This window comes from Medicago truncatula, chromosome 1 (genome assembly GCF_003473485.1).
Source record: "Medicago truncatula cultivar Jemalong A17 chromosome 1, MtrunA17r5.0-ANR, whole genome shotgun sequence".
Classification (NCBI taxonomy): Eukaryota; Viridiplantae; Streptophyta; class Magnoliopsida; order Fabales; family Fabaceae; genus Medicago; species Medicago truncatula.
In genome coordinates this window covers 49,113,394-49,131,875 of record NC_053042.1, presented here as the reverse complement: position 1 = coordinate 49,131,875, position 18,482 = coordinate 49,113,394, and the positions used below count along the sequence as shown (strand labels likewise).

The 18,482-nt window shown below is 33.3% G+C and overlaps 2 protein-coding genes across 2 annotated transcripts; both read right to left on the bottom strand.

Moving 5' to 3' along the window:
- Positions 1-2,519: 2,519 nt before the first annotated feature.
- Positions 2,520-4,843, bottom strand: LOC112416236 (actin-depolymerizing factor 7). The gene is made up of 2 exons (XM_024769405.2): positions 3,640-4,843; positions 2,520-2,935 (listed from the first exon to the last, which is right to left on the bottom strand). The coding sequence occupies exons 1-2, from the start codon at positions 3,879-3,881 to the stop codon at positions 2,785-2,787; spliced, it is 393 nt and encodes a 130-aa protein (XP_024625173.1). The 5' UTR covers positions 3,882-4,843; the 3' UTR covers positions 2,520-2,784.
- Positions 4,844-5,496: 653 nt separating this feature from the next.
- Positions 5,497-10,402, bottom strand: LOC11418803 (eukaryotic translation initiation factor 5B). The gene is made up of 4 exons (XM_039829926.1): positions 9,049-10,402; positions 8,722-8,860; positions 6,723-6,808; positions 5,497-5,819 (listed from the first exon to the last, which is right to left on the bottom strand). The coding sequence occupies exons 1-4, from the start codon at positions 10,303-10,305 to the stop codon at positions 5,781-5,783; spliced, it is 1,521 nt and encodes a 506-aa protein (XP_039685860.1). The 5' UTR covers positions 10,306-10,402; the 3' UTR covers positions 5,497-5,780.
- Between the last annotated feature and the right edge of the window lie 8,080 nt (positions 10,403-18,482).

Sequence of the window (18,482 nt, the reverse complement as noted above, 5' to 3'; positions counted from 1 at the left end):
ACTTATTTATTGAGCACCAAATATTCCACATAATTAATGGACCAAGAGGACCAAACCTTGACCAAAGGTTATGAAATAGAAGTGAAACATTGGTAGTTCCCTATTTCTCGTAAGCATTGATCACTTTATCAACACCGCAAGCCTTCCAAACCTCTAAACTCTTAAATGTAACATTAGGACCAGGAAAAAATGAATATATTTTTTTCATTCTTTTATCAAAAAAAAATATAAGTATTTAAGATATTTTATTAAAAAATGAATATGTAAGATTACTTTAAAAATTAAAATTGATAAAAAAAAAAAAAAATTGCGCAACATTCTTTCTCAAAATATTCTTGAAAAGTTTTCATAAAAGTTTCATTGACCTTTTCTTATTGCTATTTTTTATTGAATTCTTGAGAATTTCTTTCAAGATTCTAATTGCATTCAATTTCTTTACCCAATTTTTCTTCACCATTGTTTTCATACCTTTCCTCATCACTCCTATCTTGTATACCCTCTTAATCTCCCTCCATTACCTTTTATAAAAATTGTCAAAGGGTCATGTAACAAATATAACCACCATGGTTCGATTCTCCTCCTCCTCTAGGTCTTAAGTTCGATTCTCTTTCGTACCAATTTAGGTATACTAATTTAGCTTCTTTAAAAATAAAAAAAAATAATAAAAAAAACACCATGGAAACAACAACTTTAAACCACCAATTATTCTTTCCTTACTGTCTCTGGTGCCTTTGGTTTGTGGGGGTCCTTTACCATCCAAGATTAGCAAGTTCAAGTCACTTGAAGTGTTGGACATTACATTGAATTTCATTTACGGAAAAGTCCATCATCATTGTCGATTCGAAGTCTTGTTTTGGAAGATAATGTTTTCAATGGATGTGTTTCTAGTCTCAAAAGACTAGCTTTCTTGAAAGGATTAATTTGGCGTAGCAACAAAACATTTGTTAAAGTTTCTCAAGAATAGATCACCAAATGTGGTGATGTTATTCTTTCTTCATGGTTTAATTGATGTTTTAGCTTATATCCATATAGAAAATGGATAGTTCAACAATCAAAATTCTTTCTTCTTTGGTCTAATTGGCATTCTAACTTATATACATAAAGAAAACGGATGGTTAAGCAAAATTCTTTATTTTCGCCTCATCGATATTTTGGCTTCCATCCATTAAAAAAAATGGATGGTTAAGTAAATTTAAATTCTATCTACACTAACTAGTCTTATTGACCAACCATGCATTTTTCTTATATATTTTCTAAGAAAATTTAAATTTTAGATTAATTTTATCTTGTTTGGTAAATAATACAAGGGTAATATTAACCTGTGCCCCCGGGCACTAGTTAAGAAAACAAATATAGTAAGTATTGCATTGAAATTTGTGTTGTCAACTTCTAAAAAGCATAAAATGTGTTATTTTTATTTTAAAATTTCTTTTTTTAGGTTCCTTAACCAGTGCCCCGAAGCACCGGTTAACATGACCCAAAAAAACAAAAGGTTAGTTTTGTCTCATGGGTATTGGTATCCACATTTTGTCATTATTAAAAAAAACCTGAGCTTTTAACTAAGCTTGGTTTTTCTATTCTAAAAACCATAGTTTTAAAAACCGGACCGGACCGGCCGATCAGACCGTAAATCGATAGGGTATCCGGTTCGAGCTTCACGTTGGATCGGTCATGCAGTTAGACCGGTGTAAACCGGCATGGCTCGTTTAAAACTGGTCAAAACCGGTGACTCGGCCGGTTTATAGAACCGTCCGGTTCAATGCTTGCATTCTTAAAAAAAAAAAAAAAAAACAAGAAGAAGAAGAATAAAGGTTGTGGGACGTTCTGTCAATGGAAGGAGAGAAAGAACTTAAAGCCTGAAACCGTATCAGAATTCCTTGTAGAAGATCCATTTAAGCCCAATTTTAATGTTTCAACAACCTGCACGGCAATTACAAAGCAATGTTATTTATTTACCTTTTTTTTTTTTGGATAATTATATTATTTTAAAGGGCAATGTTATGTTTTTAAAAATTGGAAATTAACATTAAATTTTTATAAAATAACTTTTTTGATAGATATAAGATAATTTCTTCTATCTTTATGTTCTACAACTTCAACAATTAACAAATAAAGTATAAATCTAGTTTGATATATATTTTTAATTTAGTTAAATATTTATAAAAAATTTAATCTTAAGACGGGGTCACCTAACCGAGTTATCCGGTTTAATCCGATTCAGTCATGCGGTTCAACCAGTGATCCAGTACCCCTGCCGAGTCGATGACCAAGCCAAGTTTTAAAACTATGCTAAAAACCAGTAAATATACATACATTATACAAAAATGAGTTTCTTTTCACTCTATTAGCGCATAGTAAGTTTATGTTTTCATTTATTTACACAGATATGTTATGTTTCCTGTTTCTTCACATTAACTTCAACCTTTAGTTAACATAAGCTATTTCCATTATTACATTAACAAATTACACTGTTGTCAATGAATTATTTTTAATGTTTTGAAGTAGTGGCCCCTTCCAAATTAAAAAACAGAACAAGTGTGAGAATGAAATAGATTTGCAGCTAAGTACAGCTGCACTTATAGAATTCAAATAATGTAATGTATACAATAAGTAACACTATCTAATGTAATCTGAAATGCATTGTAGTGTTTTCTTCTTCCTTCTAGTATAGTACTAAACCATAGACCATTAAGACAGAGAACAAAAAATCACAAAAAATAAATTATGCTCCATAAGCTAGCTATACGGGTAAAGAATAAAATATGAATAATTAGATGACACTTTTTATAGTGCACGTGATTTTATGATATCAAAGCTCATTTCACTAGGATCTGTTGCTTGCAACTCAACTTGAATGCCATCAAGTTCCCTCTTGAATCTGTCCTTGGTGCTAGCATACACCATCTTATGTCTCACCTTTGATATATCCGGAGACCTAATTAATAGTATGTGAAACAACAAGGTAACGATTTTAAGTATATATAATAGCAAAATAAACAGCTACTTTCCTATCTAATATAACTTTTTTATTTCTCAAAAGAAATGTAAAGATCTAATAATGTTAATAATCTTAAAATTGTCTTTGTATGCTCAAAAAAGATCGCTGCTTGACTCTAATTTCATATAATGAAATGTAAAAAGCAAAATAATAGATTTGGATTTCCGTAAACCTGCAAATTCACACATTAATGCAGTCACCACTGCGTTAGTAGTCGTTGAGTTGAGATCAGGTGGTTTAGATTTTAATACAGATTTTGATTTTAAGAAAATAGAAATGTCGAAATTGAAATATGAATTGTCCGATCTCGATCCAACACTACTAACATGCTGACTGCGTGATCACATTCAAATCCAAGAAGAGTAGCGTATAATGTATCAGATATGGATTCAGTGCTGTAAAATATAACACAGTTGCTATTCCAGCTAGCTGTTAGATAGGTTTGACAAAAGTATAATAGTACCAACCAATAGATCCAATGGCTATTATTGAAAACTGTGTGAAACTGTGTTGTTTCACTAGAGCAGCAAATCCTAGTCCGTAATGTATCAATACACCACATGCATCAAAAGTGGTACACCATACCCATACGAAAGAAAGAAGAAAAAAAAACATGCAAGAACTAAGGAAGATAACATTACCATGCAATGAAGAAAATCTTGCTTTTCATGCAGTTTTCAGCAGTGGTGAAATCAAAATCAAAGACTGCATAACGACACTCATCAGCAGGTAGACATGCACTAAAGTCATCATAGGTTTCTTCTTTACCTCCAAGTTTCTCTAGTACCACTTCCTGATTCTCAATCTTAAACACAATAAAACGATAGTTTCTCTTTGCTTTTAACTCAAGAAACTTCAATTTACATTCATCATTAACAGCCATTCCAGATGCTGCGTTAGCCTAAACACATTTTTGAAATAGATAAATAAAAGAAACATAACATTAAGCATGAGTCATAAATAATGTAGTGGACATGAAACTACTAGCGGGTAACATTCATATATTATTAAAGCCAAAAAAGTGTAATGTACAAAATTCTTTAGGTATACCTTCAAAAAAGTTAAATTTACACCTTTAAAAATTGTAGTAACATGCAAATATTATACCCCTAAACAAGAAACTACAGTTGTGCACCAATTAATCCAATGAATTAATATGCTCGCTAAAATTATATTTATATGAAATACCAAAACAAGAAAATATCAAATTAGATGCATCCAATTGTATTATAAACAAACAAAAACACCATTTCTTCCCCTTCATAAAGCATTTCATCAAATATCTGTTCATAAAGCATTTCATCAAATATTTGTTCTAACATACAAAAGAACGATTCTCTACTAAAGGGAATTCAAATTTCATGTAATTTGCAATTGCTCTATATCATTGTCTTAGAATACAATTTAATTTTTTATTTGGTAAAATTCATGTGAATTCCGACAAATACGGAACGAAACTTGCATGGTTTGTGTTGAATAATTTCTTTTTAGCATTGTTGAGGATAATAAAGACATGGAGAACATACCATGTTGTCGCGGTTGATGGAGAAAGCCAACGGAAAAATGGGAAAGAAAATTATTGAGAAAGAAACAGAAATAAAAGAGACAATTGAAGAGATCCATATTTTTGGAAGAGGCAATGAGAGCTTAGAGACAAAAACGGAGAGCAAGAGAAATTAGGGGAAAGAAACAAAGGTTGAAATCACTTAAAACTTCAATAAGTGATATTGTCTACAAAGAATTGCATGTGCACGAACTAATTAGAAAATAGTTTGCATAAACTATTTTAAGCATTAATTTGCTTGCTTGTAGGAATCTATTTTTATTTGTATTTCATCATGTAAAAATGTAATTATATGTTTTTTTCAATTAACAAACCATATTTGATTTTTTTTTTTTTTTTGTCCGGAGTTCGAACCCCGGACCTTGCATATATTATGCATTGTCCTTACCAAATGAATTAAGCTCACGGGGACGTTTGACCATTGTTTGTAATGTACTACAAATTCTTCAAATTATGGGTTCATTTGTTTAAGATTTTTTTTATAAAAAAAATAATAATAAATCACTTTTGTTTTTTTTAAGTGTTTATTTAGAATTTAGAAGAAAAAATAATTACGCTAAAATAAAAAGCTATTAAGATGAACTATTTCCAAAATCTATTTCTTTCAAAAACAAGGAGGTAACACATAAATTAGTTAAAAATTAATTTTTGTAAAAAAAGTTATTTTTATGGATAGTAACCAAACATAAATACCTTCATATTTTTTATTTAAATCTCTAGAAAAAATCTCTAAATTTTTTATCACAAATCTTTTTTTTTTAATTTGAAACAAACCTACCTATGTAAGTCTATCTTAAAAATAATAAAATAATGATACAAATAATTATCAATGTTTGAACGATTGGGGTCAAAGGCAAACTCAAAACCTCCGACTCTTTTTCTCTTAGCTCAAATTAGTTGAGCTACTCAACTCAACCCACTTTAAAGGCAAAAGTGAAGAAACTGTCTTTGCAAAAGTGAAGAAACGTGTAAGCTTCTACAAGTTTCGTGCAAAAAGTATCCGTAACCATTGTCATTTCTCAAAAAAAAAAATTGACAACATTAAAATGGTATATTATTTGAATCTTTTCAAAAAAAGATACAAAAAATAACACGACACCATTTTTTTTTTGTCAAGAACACGACACCATTTTATAAAGGGAAAAGGTGTTCAATAAAAATAAAGTGATTAAGTTATTTAAATGAGAAAATTTCATCCCTTCTCCCACAGTTATAACTTCAGCACTGGACCATGCTTTCAGCTTCCACCGGCCACCCCTACAAATAATGGAACAAGCAGTTGTGAGACATGACAGTTATGATTACCCGTTCTTCACATCAACATATCCTTCGATCAAGAAAGATATGATGAGATCAATATAAACTAATGGCAAAAGGCACCTACATATGAGAATGATGAAGACATCACTCAGAAGTTAGAATTGAAGACGTTAGACACATTTGTGAGCAACTTGGAAATTGTTTTCGATTGACTAGTTTCTCATGGAAAATTTGTAGCACACTTATGTTCGAACATGGACAAATTATACGGTGAAACACTCTGATAGATGGCTCATGGTAGACCAACACTTAAAATCACTAAAAGTCAAAACTTCAACAACTATTCATGGTGTCTGCCAAAAGTAGTAGCTCACTCCTCTTCTAAAAACAGAGAAACAAATATAAGTGCCTTGAAACTCAACTCATTTGCTTTCCTTTGTTTTCTCAAACAAACACCGATAAGGTCACTTGTAAGAATAAGGATGACCGTGAGTTTTTACCTTTGAGGGACAGCATCAAACATTGTTAGTATTTCAAGTTATTTGAAGTGTAGTCTGCTGTAAACCGTCTATCAAGGTAGTCAATAGTAGAACCTGCCTTGCCCAAACATTTGACAATCATGGACAAGTCTCGTGTTATAACTACATTTTTGGTACGATGTTCAAAACATAGTTGCATAGTACTTTTTGGAATAGATGCAGAACAGGAATGCAGTACAATTACTTGGTTAGATAGATATATAGGAAGTTGGGGGGACATACTTTGTACGCTATTTGGATTAGTGGACAGCTTTAACTTATTAATTGGTATGCTTTGAATACTAGCTATCAAAGAGACGTACGAATCCGTAAAAAGAAACTGGGAAAAGTGGTCTAAATCCCAAATAATAGATTATAATACCTTTGGATCGTGACAATTTCCAGGGCAGTTATAGCTGAAGTGCCCATGTGCATTACAAAATAAGCACCTAGCAAGCCTTCCTCCACCTGCAACACAGATGAAAAATTTTGAATCATAAGAAAACAAATGAAAGAACAGAACGAAGCCTAGTACCATTACAGATTTATGAAGTTTACATTGTAGCAAAGAGCAAACTAAAATATGCTAGAATTGATAATTAAAAAATAAACTGAGAATTCGTTTTAAGTGTCTTGCAAAATGATCTGTTAATTGATTCGGTATCCAGTCAGATGCATAAATTGATTATGAAGGGATCGGACCTCTAAATAGATTCCATAATAACAATACAACAGAATATGACTGACTCGGCATATTGTGTTGTTACAGATACCAACTGTTTATATAACTAAGCAATATATGCAAATACATCTTTTACTCTAATAAAATCCCCTTGTGGAGGAAGTAGCCTCTTCTGCCAGTTTTTTTTTTAGGGAAGCCTATTCTGCCAGATAAACAAAAGACAACAACTGCAATAGCTTCCAAAATTACCAAAAGGAATAATATACTTGCAATATGAATTTTTAAAGATTAATATGGTCTGTTGAGTTTGTTATATGCAGGGGCTAATATACTTGCAAAATTTCTCCCAAAAAGATAAGAATCTTTATTATATTTGTTATATTATTGTTGTCAATATGAAAAGATAAATATGGTTTGTAGAGTTTGTTACATTTGAAAGTCACAAATATCTATATTTATAATTTTAATTTATATAAAAAAAAAAATTATAAAATATTGTTTGTAATTTACACGAAAATTTCGATAAAATATCGTTGATAATATACATGCGTTAACGCAATAAAAAAAGCGGAAAGACGAGCACGTGAGTGCCCGTCTTTTCGCTAGTACATATAAATAACTAAAACAAATACTATGCATATAAATGCTGAAAAACTAATCGAGCACTCAAAATTAATAAAGTATTCATCAATAAATAACTAATAATAAAATACTATACATGTAAATGCTGAAAAACTAATTGAGTACTCAAAATTAATGAAGTATTCATCGATAACAATAAAAAAGTTACATGCCATGAGCAAAACACAGAAGTAAATAACAAAAAAATCAGAAAAACAAAGTTTAGGCATCTAAGGCCTAAACCAACTAGACATTAAAATTCAGATAAAAAAAATAAGCTAATAAAAAAAGGATTTTATCTGAGGGATTTAGCAGCTGTCGCAGCCACAAACACTACAATTTTGGCCACTATAAACAAACTTCCAATAGCAGCCATCGGCCGCTCTGGTTTTCCGCTTTAACACGCAATTGACAGCTTAGATATAATGAATCATAAATAATATGGAAATATGAATGACTGGATAGAATTCTTTCGTAATACAGTGAAAGTATAAACTCATATCAATGTTAGAAGAAAAAATGGTAAATTAGTATTATTGTAATTGTAATCTTTTCTTTGATAACAGTGCCTTCAAATACACATGTGTGCATCTCTCATTCTATACATTGTAAATGATCCATTTTGCTCAAAACGGATATCTCCAAGACAACATATCAACCTTTGAGAAATCCTAGATGACTTGAATGAGAAATTCCTATATCTAACTCCTAATCATATTTTCAGAATAATGTATTCCAAAATAGGCATGGCTAAAAAATTTAATTAATGGTGCAAAATAAATAATATTTATCATTCAGATATCATCTCATTGGTTACTAATTTTTTTAAGATTGTCTCATCAGTTACTACTACTAACAATATTAAGTAATAAATTAAGTTTATGCAAGCATATATACTCATGACTCCGGGTTGCTGATATGTAAACTTCAATGAAAAACAGTAAAATTCACAATTTTCATACAACATATAGATTTTATATGGTTCTCACATTAAAAAGGGTGGTTTTTTACAGACTCGCATTAAAAAATATAATATAAAGAAGTTCATGAAAGAAAAACATAAATTTTTTTAGCAAACCTGCTATATATACTGAGCATTTTCCTAGTGAGTGCCCGATTTCCCCACAAAAGAAGCAAACGTCCTCATCCTTGGAGAGAGATTTAAGCTTTCGGCATTGTTGTATGGTGTGATCAGTCTCTCGGCATGCCCAGCATAACTGCAGAAGCCAAGTTAACCCATTTATGTACTACTACAACAGGATAATCCTAAACTTCAAATTGAATCAACTTAAAATTTGGGTGGGATCATTCTTTATGAACTGTTTTTGATTATTCTAAACTAGACTAGAGCAACACAAAATAAAATACAACAACTTAAACTAAATCCATGAATGGTATTACGTACCATAGAACTTTGCCCATGTTGACCATTGGGAGCATTAGTGACAGTGACTCCTTTAGTTCCCTGAACTGAGGTTTCAGCAATTGAATATTGTACCGCTTCACGCTTCCTTTTCTTCTTCTTGTGTCTCTTCTTTGCAATCTTCTGTTCTGCGACTATTGGGGTTGCAGGGTGGGTGTCCATTACAACAGCCGGGTCTGCTGAGGGTTCTGTAATCGGGTCAAAAGGTCTCTGAGCTAGGGTTTCAAGTGTATCGTTCTTGGTTTTTTCTTCCCCGTTAGTTTTGACTTCACCCTGCAGTTTTTTCCTCTCCATGTACTCCTTCTTTTTTTCCTTCCTCGTCTTTTTTCTCTCAGAGTGCCTCTCTTCCAGTTCTGCGACTATTGGGGTTGCAGGGTGAGTGTCCATTACAACAGTCGGGTCTGTTGAGGGTTCTGTAATCGGGTCAGAAGGTCTCTGAGCTAGGGTTTCAGGTGTATCGTTCTGGATTTTTTCTTCCCCGTTAGTTTTGACTTCACTCTTCAGTTTTTTCATCTCCAAGTACTCCTTCCTTCTTTCCTTCCTCGTCTTTTTTCTCTCAAAGTACCTCTCTTCCAGTTCATCTAAGCTTACATGTTGATTATTCACAGCTATTGCTTTGTCAATCGGAGGCACTTCTGTATCTAGTATCGACATCTGAACCGCAGTTTCAGCCTGTTCAATATTATGCTCATTGGATTCTGCCCCATTTTGCACACTTTTTCGTTTTCTCTTCCTAGTCATAGTTTTTGCAACTGCAATTGATTCTACTTCTTTATTCTTTTCTAGCTCTAACGCGGGTTTTGGTTCTTCATTCTTTTCTAGCTCTAACACGGGTTTTGGTTCTTCATTCTTTCCTAGCTCTAAAGCGGGTTTTGGTTCTTCATTCTTTCCTAGCTCTAACGCAGGTTTTGGTTCTTCAGCATTGATCATGCTCTTATTCTTATTCTTATTCCTGTTCTTCTTCCTCTTCTTTTTCGTAGCGATATTATTTGAATCAGGTAAAGTAACAGATTCTTCGTTTGATTTGAGTTCTGAGATTGGGGCATCTACTACTAAGGGTTCAGAACATACCTGAGGCTGAGGATTAGGGTTTTCATTGATTTTCTTCTTTTTTCTCCATCTACACCTCTTCTTCTTCTTCTTCTTACTGCTACCATCTTCAGGATTCTGTTCCGGTGAAGCAAATGCTTCTGGTTTCTCTTCTCTCAGCATTTTTTGTTCTCCGAATTCGCTGTTCATTCAGGAATGTAAAGATAGTGAATTATACGATTGCGGCGAAATAGTGTTACAAATTAGGGTTTAGTAGTGTGGATTCTTTTCACTGCTCTCCGCGGGACAATGATTTTATTATTTTATTTTTGTGAAAAATTTATGGTTTTTTCTAGATTACCTTTGAAGAATGGTTACCCACCAATCAATGAAAATGAGCAATTTATTGGTGGGGTCAAGATAGTTGATGGATACCACTTACAAATGTGCTTATGTGGCTAATGTGTATTGGTTGGGTAAATTACCCACCATTCTTTCTGGTACCCTAGTTGTCGACAAAATTTATTTATTGCACAATATTGTACAATTTTTTTTACTAATTAAAAAAATACAGTGTTAATCAAAATAATTACAGTAACAAATTTTAGTCAAAAGTTTTTTTTTTTAGGGAAAATTTTAGTCAAAAGTTAGAATTGACAAATATATAATTTATGTTGAAGTTTTTTTTTTTTTTTATGGTACAAGAGAGGGCAAAGCCCATAATTTATATTGAGGTTAATGAATAATTTATAGAAAATTGCTTTTCTGACATAGAAAATTTCACAATGACATAAGTAATTTACATAATTGTTTCCAACGGTAGTTAACAGCCGTTCAATAGTACGCCGGCAGTTAACAACTGCTGGACCCAGCGGCAATTAACTGCCGCTCACACCAGTTAACAGAATCAGTGCAGGCTGCACTGGTTTTTTCCAGGAAATTTGTCATGTTTTACCTATAATTTCAAACGGCAATTCCGGAGGAAATCAAACCAAAACAACAACATCCAGCAATCACAAACATCAATATTTCATAGTTTATCAATTATTCGGTAACATTACACAAACCCGATAATGCGTTAACGTTTCACAGTTGTTTGAAATCCGTCAAATTTTCCACATTATGCAACACATTACACGTAATGTACATTAATTACTAATAAATGTGAAACTCAAATATAAATAGTTAAAGGTTAGTTACATATCACCCAAAAAATTGGTCATTACATTATATATCCCAAAAAATACGTCGGCGCGTATCGACCACCAAAAAGTGTCATATTTCATCTAACAAAAACAAATCATCTAAATGTTCCAGAACATCTTCAAATTCTTCGTTTTCTTTAACCGGAGTGTCATCAAACATAATTTGATTGTCTTCATTTGTTGGTTTTTTTGGTGGAACCGATCTCTCTTTGTCCTCAATCTCCATGAGTGCTCGGAAATGATCGTGTTGATCCAAGAATTCATAATCCCATGTTTTTGCCTCATCGCTCCTATGATTTCTCCACTTCGTGGATGATGGAGGTAATGGACAACCATCTTTCAATGAAAGAATGACAAAATAATTTGGGATTAAACCAAGGAAAATCATGTTGCTTTTCTGATTAATCGGAGGCGCACCTCTAAGTGGGAAAAAAAGTCTCAGAGACTCCAATATCAAGGGTAGTCATCTCCACCACCGACCTATTGTAACAAGATGCAACGATGTGTCCCATATCCGACAATGTCAACCATTTGTCGGGAGGTGCAAAGCTACTAGGATTTTTGGGAGGATGCAATCCGTCCAAAATGTACTTGTAACAGTCCGCGCTCGCATATACTTCGATGTATTTGATCCTATGCTCTTTCAACTCTTTAATAAGTGCTCTCCGCACCATAACATGACTTTCTTCCGTCAAACTCACGCGTTCGGCAATAGCCCTAAACCCACAATGTCCGTCACCAATAACATCCACAATTCCCTCAATGTATGGTCTCATGAATTTTGGCATGTAATACATAGGATTTGATGGATCATAATTTCTTGAAACCAAGCTAGTCTTAGGAACCGGAACCGGAACCGGAGAAATGCCGATGCGGGCACCTTTTCTTTTAGGTTGTGAAGATTTTTTTCGTGGTGAAGATTGACTTTCTGGATGTTGAGAATCAATAGTCTCCCACTTAGATGGGATCCTACGTGTAGTTTTGATATTTTTAGGAGCTCCTTTGGTTGACACCTTTTTTGGAGGTGGTGACAACATTTTTGGGAGCTCCTTTGGTTGATACCTTTTTTGGGAGCACCATCAACATGCATATTGAATTTTTCAAGTTGATGTTCTTGTCGTTGATGTCGAGTTGTCGGTGTTGTCGTCGTGTTGTCAAGTTGTCGAAATAATTAATGATAAATAGTTGGAATTATGTGAAATATCAATATTATTTATTGTTGTTGATTATGTTGTTTATGTGAAGCATTGTTAATGATGATTCAAAGTTAATTGATGATTTATAGTTGGAATTATGTGAAGCATTAACATTGTTTAATTGTTGTTGTTTATGTTGATAAATTCTTTTACTTAAATTATTGTTTATTACTTTTACTAACGATGAATAGATGTTGTTATGTGTTGTTGAATTCTTTTAAAGAATTATATGTTTATTATTATTGAATGTGAAATCTCACCCCTTCTGTTTGAATGTTGTCTCTACGTGGGTAACGTGCAGATAATCAGAATTAGTTGTTGATGTGAGTTGACTCTCTCACACGTTGTCTTAGGGTCGCTCTGATACGTAATGGGATGTGGATCTTTGCACTGTTTTTCATTTGTTACATATATTTATGAATTATTTTGATGAACCACCTAGAATAGAATTTTAATAAGTTGTTTATGTTGAGGCCGTAGTGCCATTTTGTTGAATAATGAAATGTTTTCCGCTGCGATGTAATTTGAATTATTGATAAAAGATGTTTGAATAAATAGTAATTTTACTCTATTTATCTTTTAAAGTAACGTGACATCCTGTTTAAGTTGATTACTCTTATTATTATGTAAAAAAATTCAAGTTGGGAAAACGGGGTGTTACACATGCCCTCACTAGTTTGTCCTTAAAAGGCTTCAAAATGGTAGTTTCAACATATTCAAGAAATTTTGGATGATCCTTACAAGCATCTTGGAATTCAACTATATTACCCGCATATACCTCTTGAGTAGGAGATTCAACCAATTTTTCTCATGCATCAAATATGGTATCAACTAACTTATTATGACTCTCCTCGTCGACAATCTTCTTTTGCCCATCCACCACAACAACATTTTGTTTAACTTTGCAATCGGTGATGATTCTTGATCTAACATTTTTGCCAACATGGAAATAACAAAGTATTGCACTACTATCGGGGAGAACATTTGTTACGGCCTTCATCATACTCGGGTCCCTATCGGTCACTACCACCTTAGCATATCACTATTTGGTTCAAGAAGTTTAAGCAACATTTGCAAAGCCCAAGTAAAGTTATCCACCTTCTCCGACGTCATAAATGCAAAACCAACCGAATATGTCAAATAGGTTGAGGTGACTCCAACTATTTCAAACAATGACATTCTATACAAGTTGGTTTTGTACGTGGGATCCATTATCAAAACAGTCGGAAAAGTGTTAAACAACTTTACCGATGTTGGATGAGTCCAAAATATGTCTTGAACGGCTTGACTTTCCGGTTTTTCTCTTACGTAATAAACATATTCATTATCTTCCAACTTTGAGATTAGATATTGCATCTCCGTCAAGTCACCCCTTTTTGCCTTTTTGAATTTGTGACGTTCATTGTAGACTTGCTTGATATTTATGATAGACTCTTTCCTTTTCTTCTTCAAATTAGTAAAAATATTTTTTGGTTTCACCGAAGAATCGGTCAAGTCATGTACAATCTTCTTGTCGTCCTCCATTAATCTTCCGGCAAGAAGGTGCCCTACTACATACCACACCATCTCATGGTTGTGAACGCCATTAAGAATAGTCAATTTCCAAGCATTGTTTTCCCTCACGACATATCCACGCACCTTGAACAAACACCCATATTTTCTTGATCCCGTTGCTTCATGCTTCACTTTTGTCTTCGGTAATTTGTGATTGCCGCTCCGTTCACAAACCAACTCCAACATAGCATTTCTACCTTCACAAGATCTTCTAATGATAACCGTAAATTCAGCCCTATTTGCTTGTCGACGGACCTAACCGAGCAATTCGTCTTTATCTTTCCAAGTGTCTCGGGTCAAAAATAAATGAGCCGTGTCCACTTCGTTGTCATGAAGTTTCCACACATCGGAATTGACGTTTGAAGCCTCAACTTTAACGGAAGCTTCGTCCTTAGCGGGAGCTTCAACCTTAATGAAATCGACAACTCTAGGTTTTCAATCACCCGCATTCTCAACCTTATCTATAAATAAACAACATACAATTACTAAACTAATTAATAAACATGTATCTAATATCATATAATAACATAAACAAAAAAAAACAAAGGAAAAAAATAATTTGAAAAGTTACCAGCGGCAGTTAACAGCCGCTCACACCCAGCGGGAGTTAACTGCCGCTTAAGCTCGTGAAAGTACAAAAAAAAAAAACCAGAAAAATCAATCAAATGTAATGGATTTTAACGTTGTGATACCTGTTATTTGATGCATATTGTGTGTAGAAACGTCCTAGCAATCGATCAGCAATGATTTGGAAGCAAGATTTTGACACAAAAATTTTGAAATGGGGATTTTTTTGGGTATGGTATTAGTGATGAATGAATAGGAGAGGTAGGGGTTTTCTGGTTTTGGGAGGAAAAAACCAACGGCAGTTAACGACCGCTGGAACTTCCGCGTTAACTGCCGGCGCATCTACCAGCGGTAGTTAACTACCGCTGGGGGCATAAACGTATTTTACTTATGTCTTTATGAAGTTTTCTATGTCAAAAAAGCAATTTTCTAATTTATGAGATTAATTTATATGTGCACTTAAGGTGAGAAACATTTTTGTAGACATCCAATCAAATCACACCTTAATTTAGTTAGTAAAAATTGATAAGATATGCTATAATTTTGTCACTATTTTTTTTCATGGATATTTTTCTCAATACACATATAAAACCACCTGAAAACTCGGTCGACCTGAAACTTATCTAAACATGAATAAAATGGATGGAGATGGGCCACTGTATGGCAAATGTGGTTTGGGTCGAATTTGGACTTTAGGGCTGAACCCGCCCATTTTCTAGCCCTAACTGTGAAGGTTACTTTATAAGCCCCCCTCATATCTCTTTAGGCCCCTTAAAGTTACAAAAATACCCTCAAATAACACATGTACATGCATACATACGGAAGGTGAATGTTTTTAATTTTTATTTTTGCAGCTTCTGTACATACCTCTCGGACAAATATGACTTTCATTTTTTTCGTTGCAGTTTCCCTTAATCGTTTGAGAAATGATATTTGTACAACCACCTTATTACAATTTTTTGACAACTTTCTCTCTCATATTCACATTATATTTTTATTCTCTCTTTTTTTTTTTTTTCTCTCCATTGTTTTGGACCAATAAGAAGAGAGAAAATGAAAGTTGTGATCAAAGTTTTTCCAAATAGTTGTAAATTTATCGCTACTCTTATCGTTTTTGCTGCAGTTTCACTTTCATTTTTATTATAACATCAACCACAATTTCTTCATACAATTTCCCTATTTATATGTTTTGCATCATATTCTTGGTATTGCCCACAAATTCTGACTTTGCTGAGGCATTCAAAGTGGAAAATAGGAAAGGAAAATAGTGTAAATCCCAAATTATTAGGAAGGCCAAAAGAACTTAATTCTTTTTTTGAGCTTGATATTTTTCCACATATTCTTTTAACATAATGTAGACTCATGTGTGTCATTGCTCCTTATAAATAACTCATGTACCATACCCCTTTTCTCAAGTTATTCTTTCTCTAAACTTATAAATAACTTATTTAATAGAGAAAGGTAGGCAGAGAAATAGAGATGGCAAATCACAGCATCTTAGACTCCTTTGTAAAGATTCCAACTATAAAGTTTAAAAAGTTTTTCATCAATGGAGAATTCGTGGACTCAGTTTCAGGCTTTTTTTCCTATTAGTTTCCTAAATATTTGCCTCAATTCTCTGTCCGGTAGGTATGTACAGAAGCTGCAAAAATAAAATTAAAAACATTCACCTTCCGTAGGTATGTATAGGATGTGTTATTTGAGGGTATTTTTGTAACTTTAGGGGGCCTAAAAAGATATGAGGGGACTTATAAAGTAACCTTCCCTAACTGTAGGTAGTGGTGTTATAAATTATCAAGTTCCACTTAATTTTGAATGTTTATAATACTCTTAGAAAACTCGTGAACATATGTGAACTTGAGAAGACTCGGGTGCCTTGTACTTGACTGGTTTTCATTTGACCAATTTTCATTCAAATGACCTTAAATTTAGTTTTTTTTTGCTCTCAGCTAACAACTTATATATTTTTAGGTATACGCGTCTTAATATAAAGTATTCGGTATGTGTGTTTGTGGGTATAAGTATTGTTGTATGTCATATACAATTGAAGACAAGTAAAATCTAACAATGAAATTTTGGCCAAAAAAAAAAAATCTAACAATGAAATTAGATTCTAGTCACGTTCAACCAAAAAAAATTAAGTAAAAAAACGTAAGCTTTATGTAAGTATGAAATTTTTTAAGTATAAACTTTATGTTTTGATTTAAATTTCGATATGATCGGTTGTATCGAAAAATATATGTTATGCAAGCTCAACCATTTAAGTAGATCTCGAGTTACAACTTTACAACTTAGATCCAAACATATGCAGATATGCTTTTTTTTGTTTTTTTGGAACAATCGGAGAAGAAAAAAACAAAAAAAAAGAGAAAGAAAAAACTATCAAGAAAAGAAGGTCGCACTAGCATCAGCTAGTAGGAGCAGGTTGATTCCAGCAGGAGGGTACTTGATGGACCAGAAAGACTCATGGCTACCTGCACCAAGTTTAGCTAAATAATCTGCACACGCATTTCCCTCTCTTAGAGTATGCAAAACACGAACCTGCCAATCCCTTAGGAGCTCCTGAATATTCCGAATAATCAGGGCATAATGGTGTCAATCATTAACCGTCGCAAAGATTAAATTAATGGTTGTTTTCAAATCTGAATAACACACCAAGTTTGTAACCTCCAACTCCCAAGTAAGCCGCAAGCCATGATACATTGCCAACAATTCAACATGAAGTATATTAGAAAATCCAATATTCCCAGCAAAACCACAGATCCACGCCCCATTATCCTTTCGAAGCAAGCCTCCAAAACCTGATACCCCAAGATTCCCAATGCTACTACCATCAACATTCAAAATCGAGCATTGTCCAATATGGGCATTCCACTTTACCAAACGCGGTTGGGTAGTCAAATTAGATTTTGAAAAACACTGAGCTAGTAAATTTGCAAAGTTCACAGTTATGAGTTTTAAGCTATAGGAAGAAATAACCTCATTTGCAAGGCATAAATTATTCCGCGCGCGCCACAACCACCAACACGCAGCCAAGAAAGAATAAATATTAACACCATGTATACCGCTACGCAACCACTCATACACCACATTCTCATGATAAAAGCTATGGTCTACGAATCCCAAAGATTTCCAAAACAAAACAGCAAAATCACGCAAGCATTGTAAAATTGTCTCTGTATATCTATTACACCGGGGGCAAAGATCCATTTGAATACTACGGTGACGCAATAAAGATTTCGTAGGCAAGGACTCATGATATGTTTGACATAATTCAAGCTTTCACCATGAATTTTATTGTTGATCGACATTTGTGAAAATGAGAATAGATAAAAACAATATTTCTAAATCAATGTCGATATAAATCTTTGTTGAATATGTACTCAACAACGCAACTTATAAATTTTGTCAACAAAAACAAAACGCAACTTATAAATATATTTTTTTCCCAGTCAAAAGCATAGAGTGCTTTGTGGTCATTTTTTAAATCAAAAATCTCAATTATGGAGCTTAGAGCATTTCCAATGGAGGGTCCTTACTTAATAAGGACCACTCTCCGTTAAGGACCTTTCATTTGAGGAAGAAAAAATGAGTCCACGTTAAGGAACAAACAACTATAAAAGGACTATCTCTCTCCTGGGTAACTAACGGGTCTCATGTTTAAAAAAGTAATAAAATGTGTACTACTTGATCTCATGCATAAAGGAGTAATAAAATGTGTACTACTCGGTCCCACCTGTAAAAAGGAGTAATAGGTAAATTATTTTTGTTTAATGATGTAAAGATAGTGGGACATATTTAAATATTTTTCATTGGAGTCATTATCAGTGTATTGTCATTGGAGTCATTAAATCCTTAATAGGTA

What these genes read in the sequence shown, in the direction of transcription:
- LOC112416236 (XM_024769405.2), bottom strand. Translation starts at nt 3,881, where the DNA reads ATGGCTGTTAATGATGAATGTAAATTGAAGTTTCTTGAGTTAAAAGCA. An exon ending in AAGATTTTCTTCATTGCATG is followed by an intron (nt 2,936 to 3,639) that starts GTAATGTTATCT and finishes ACTATTAATTAG; the next exon opens with GTCTCCGGATATATCAAAGG.
- LOC11418803 (XM_039829926.1), bottom strand. Translation starts at nt 10,305, where the DNA reads ATGAACAGCGAATTCGGAGAACAAAAAATGCTGAGAGAAGAGAAACCA. An exon ending in ATGCTCAGTATATATAGCAG is followed by an intron (nt 6,809 to 8,721) that starts GTTTGCTAAAAA and finishes TCTGTGTTGCAG; the next exon opens with GTGGAGGAAGGCTTGCTAGG. An exon ending in GAAATTGTCACGATCCAAAG is followed by an intron (nt 5,820 to 6,722) that starts GTATTATAATCT and finishes CATTATTTGTAG; the next exon opens with GGGTGGCCGGTGGAAGCTGA.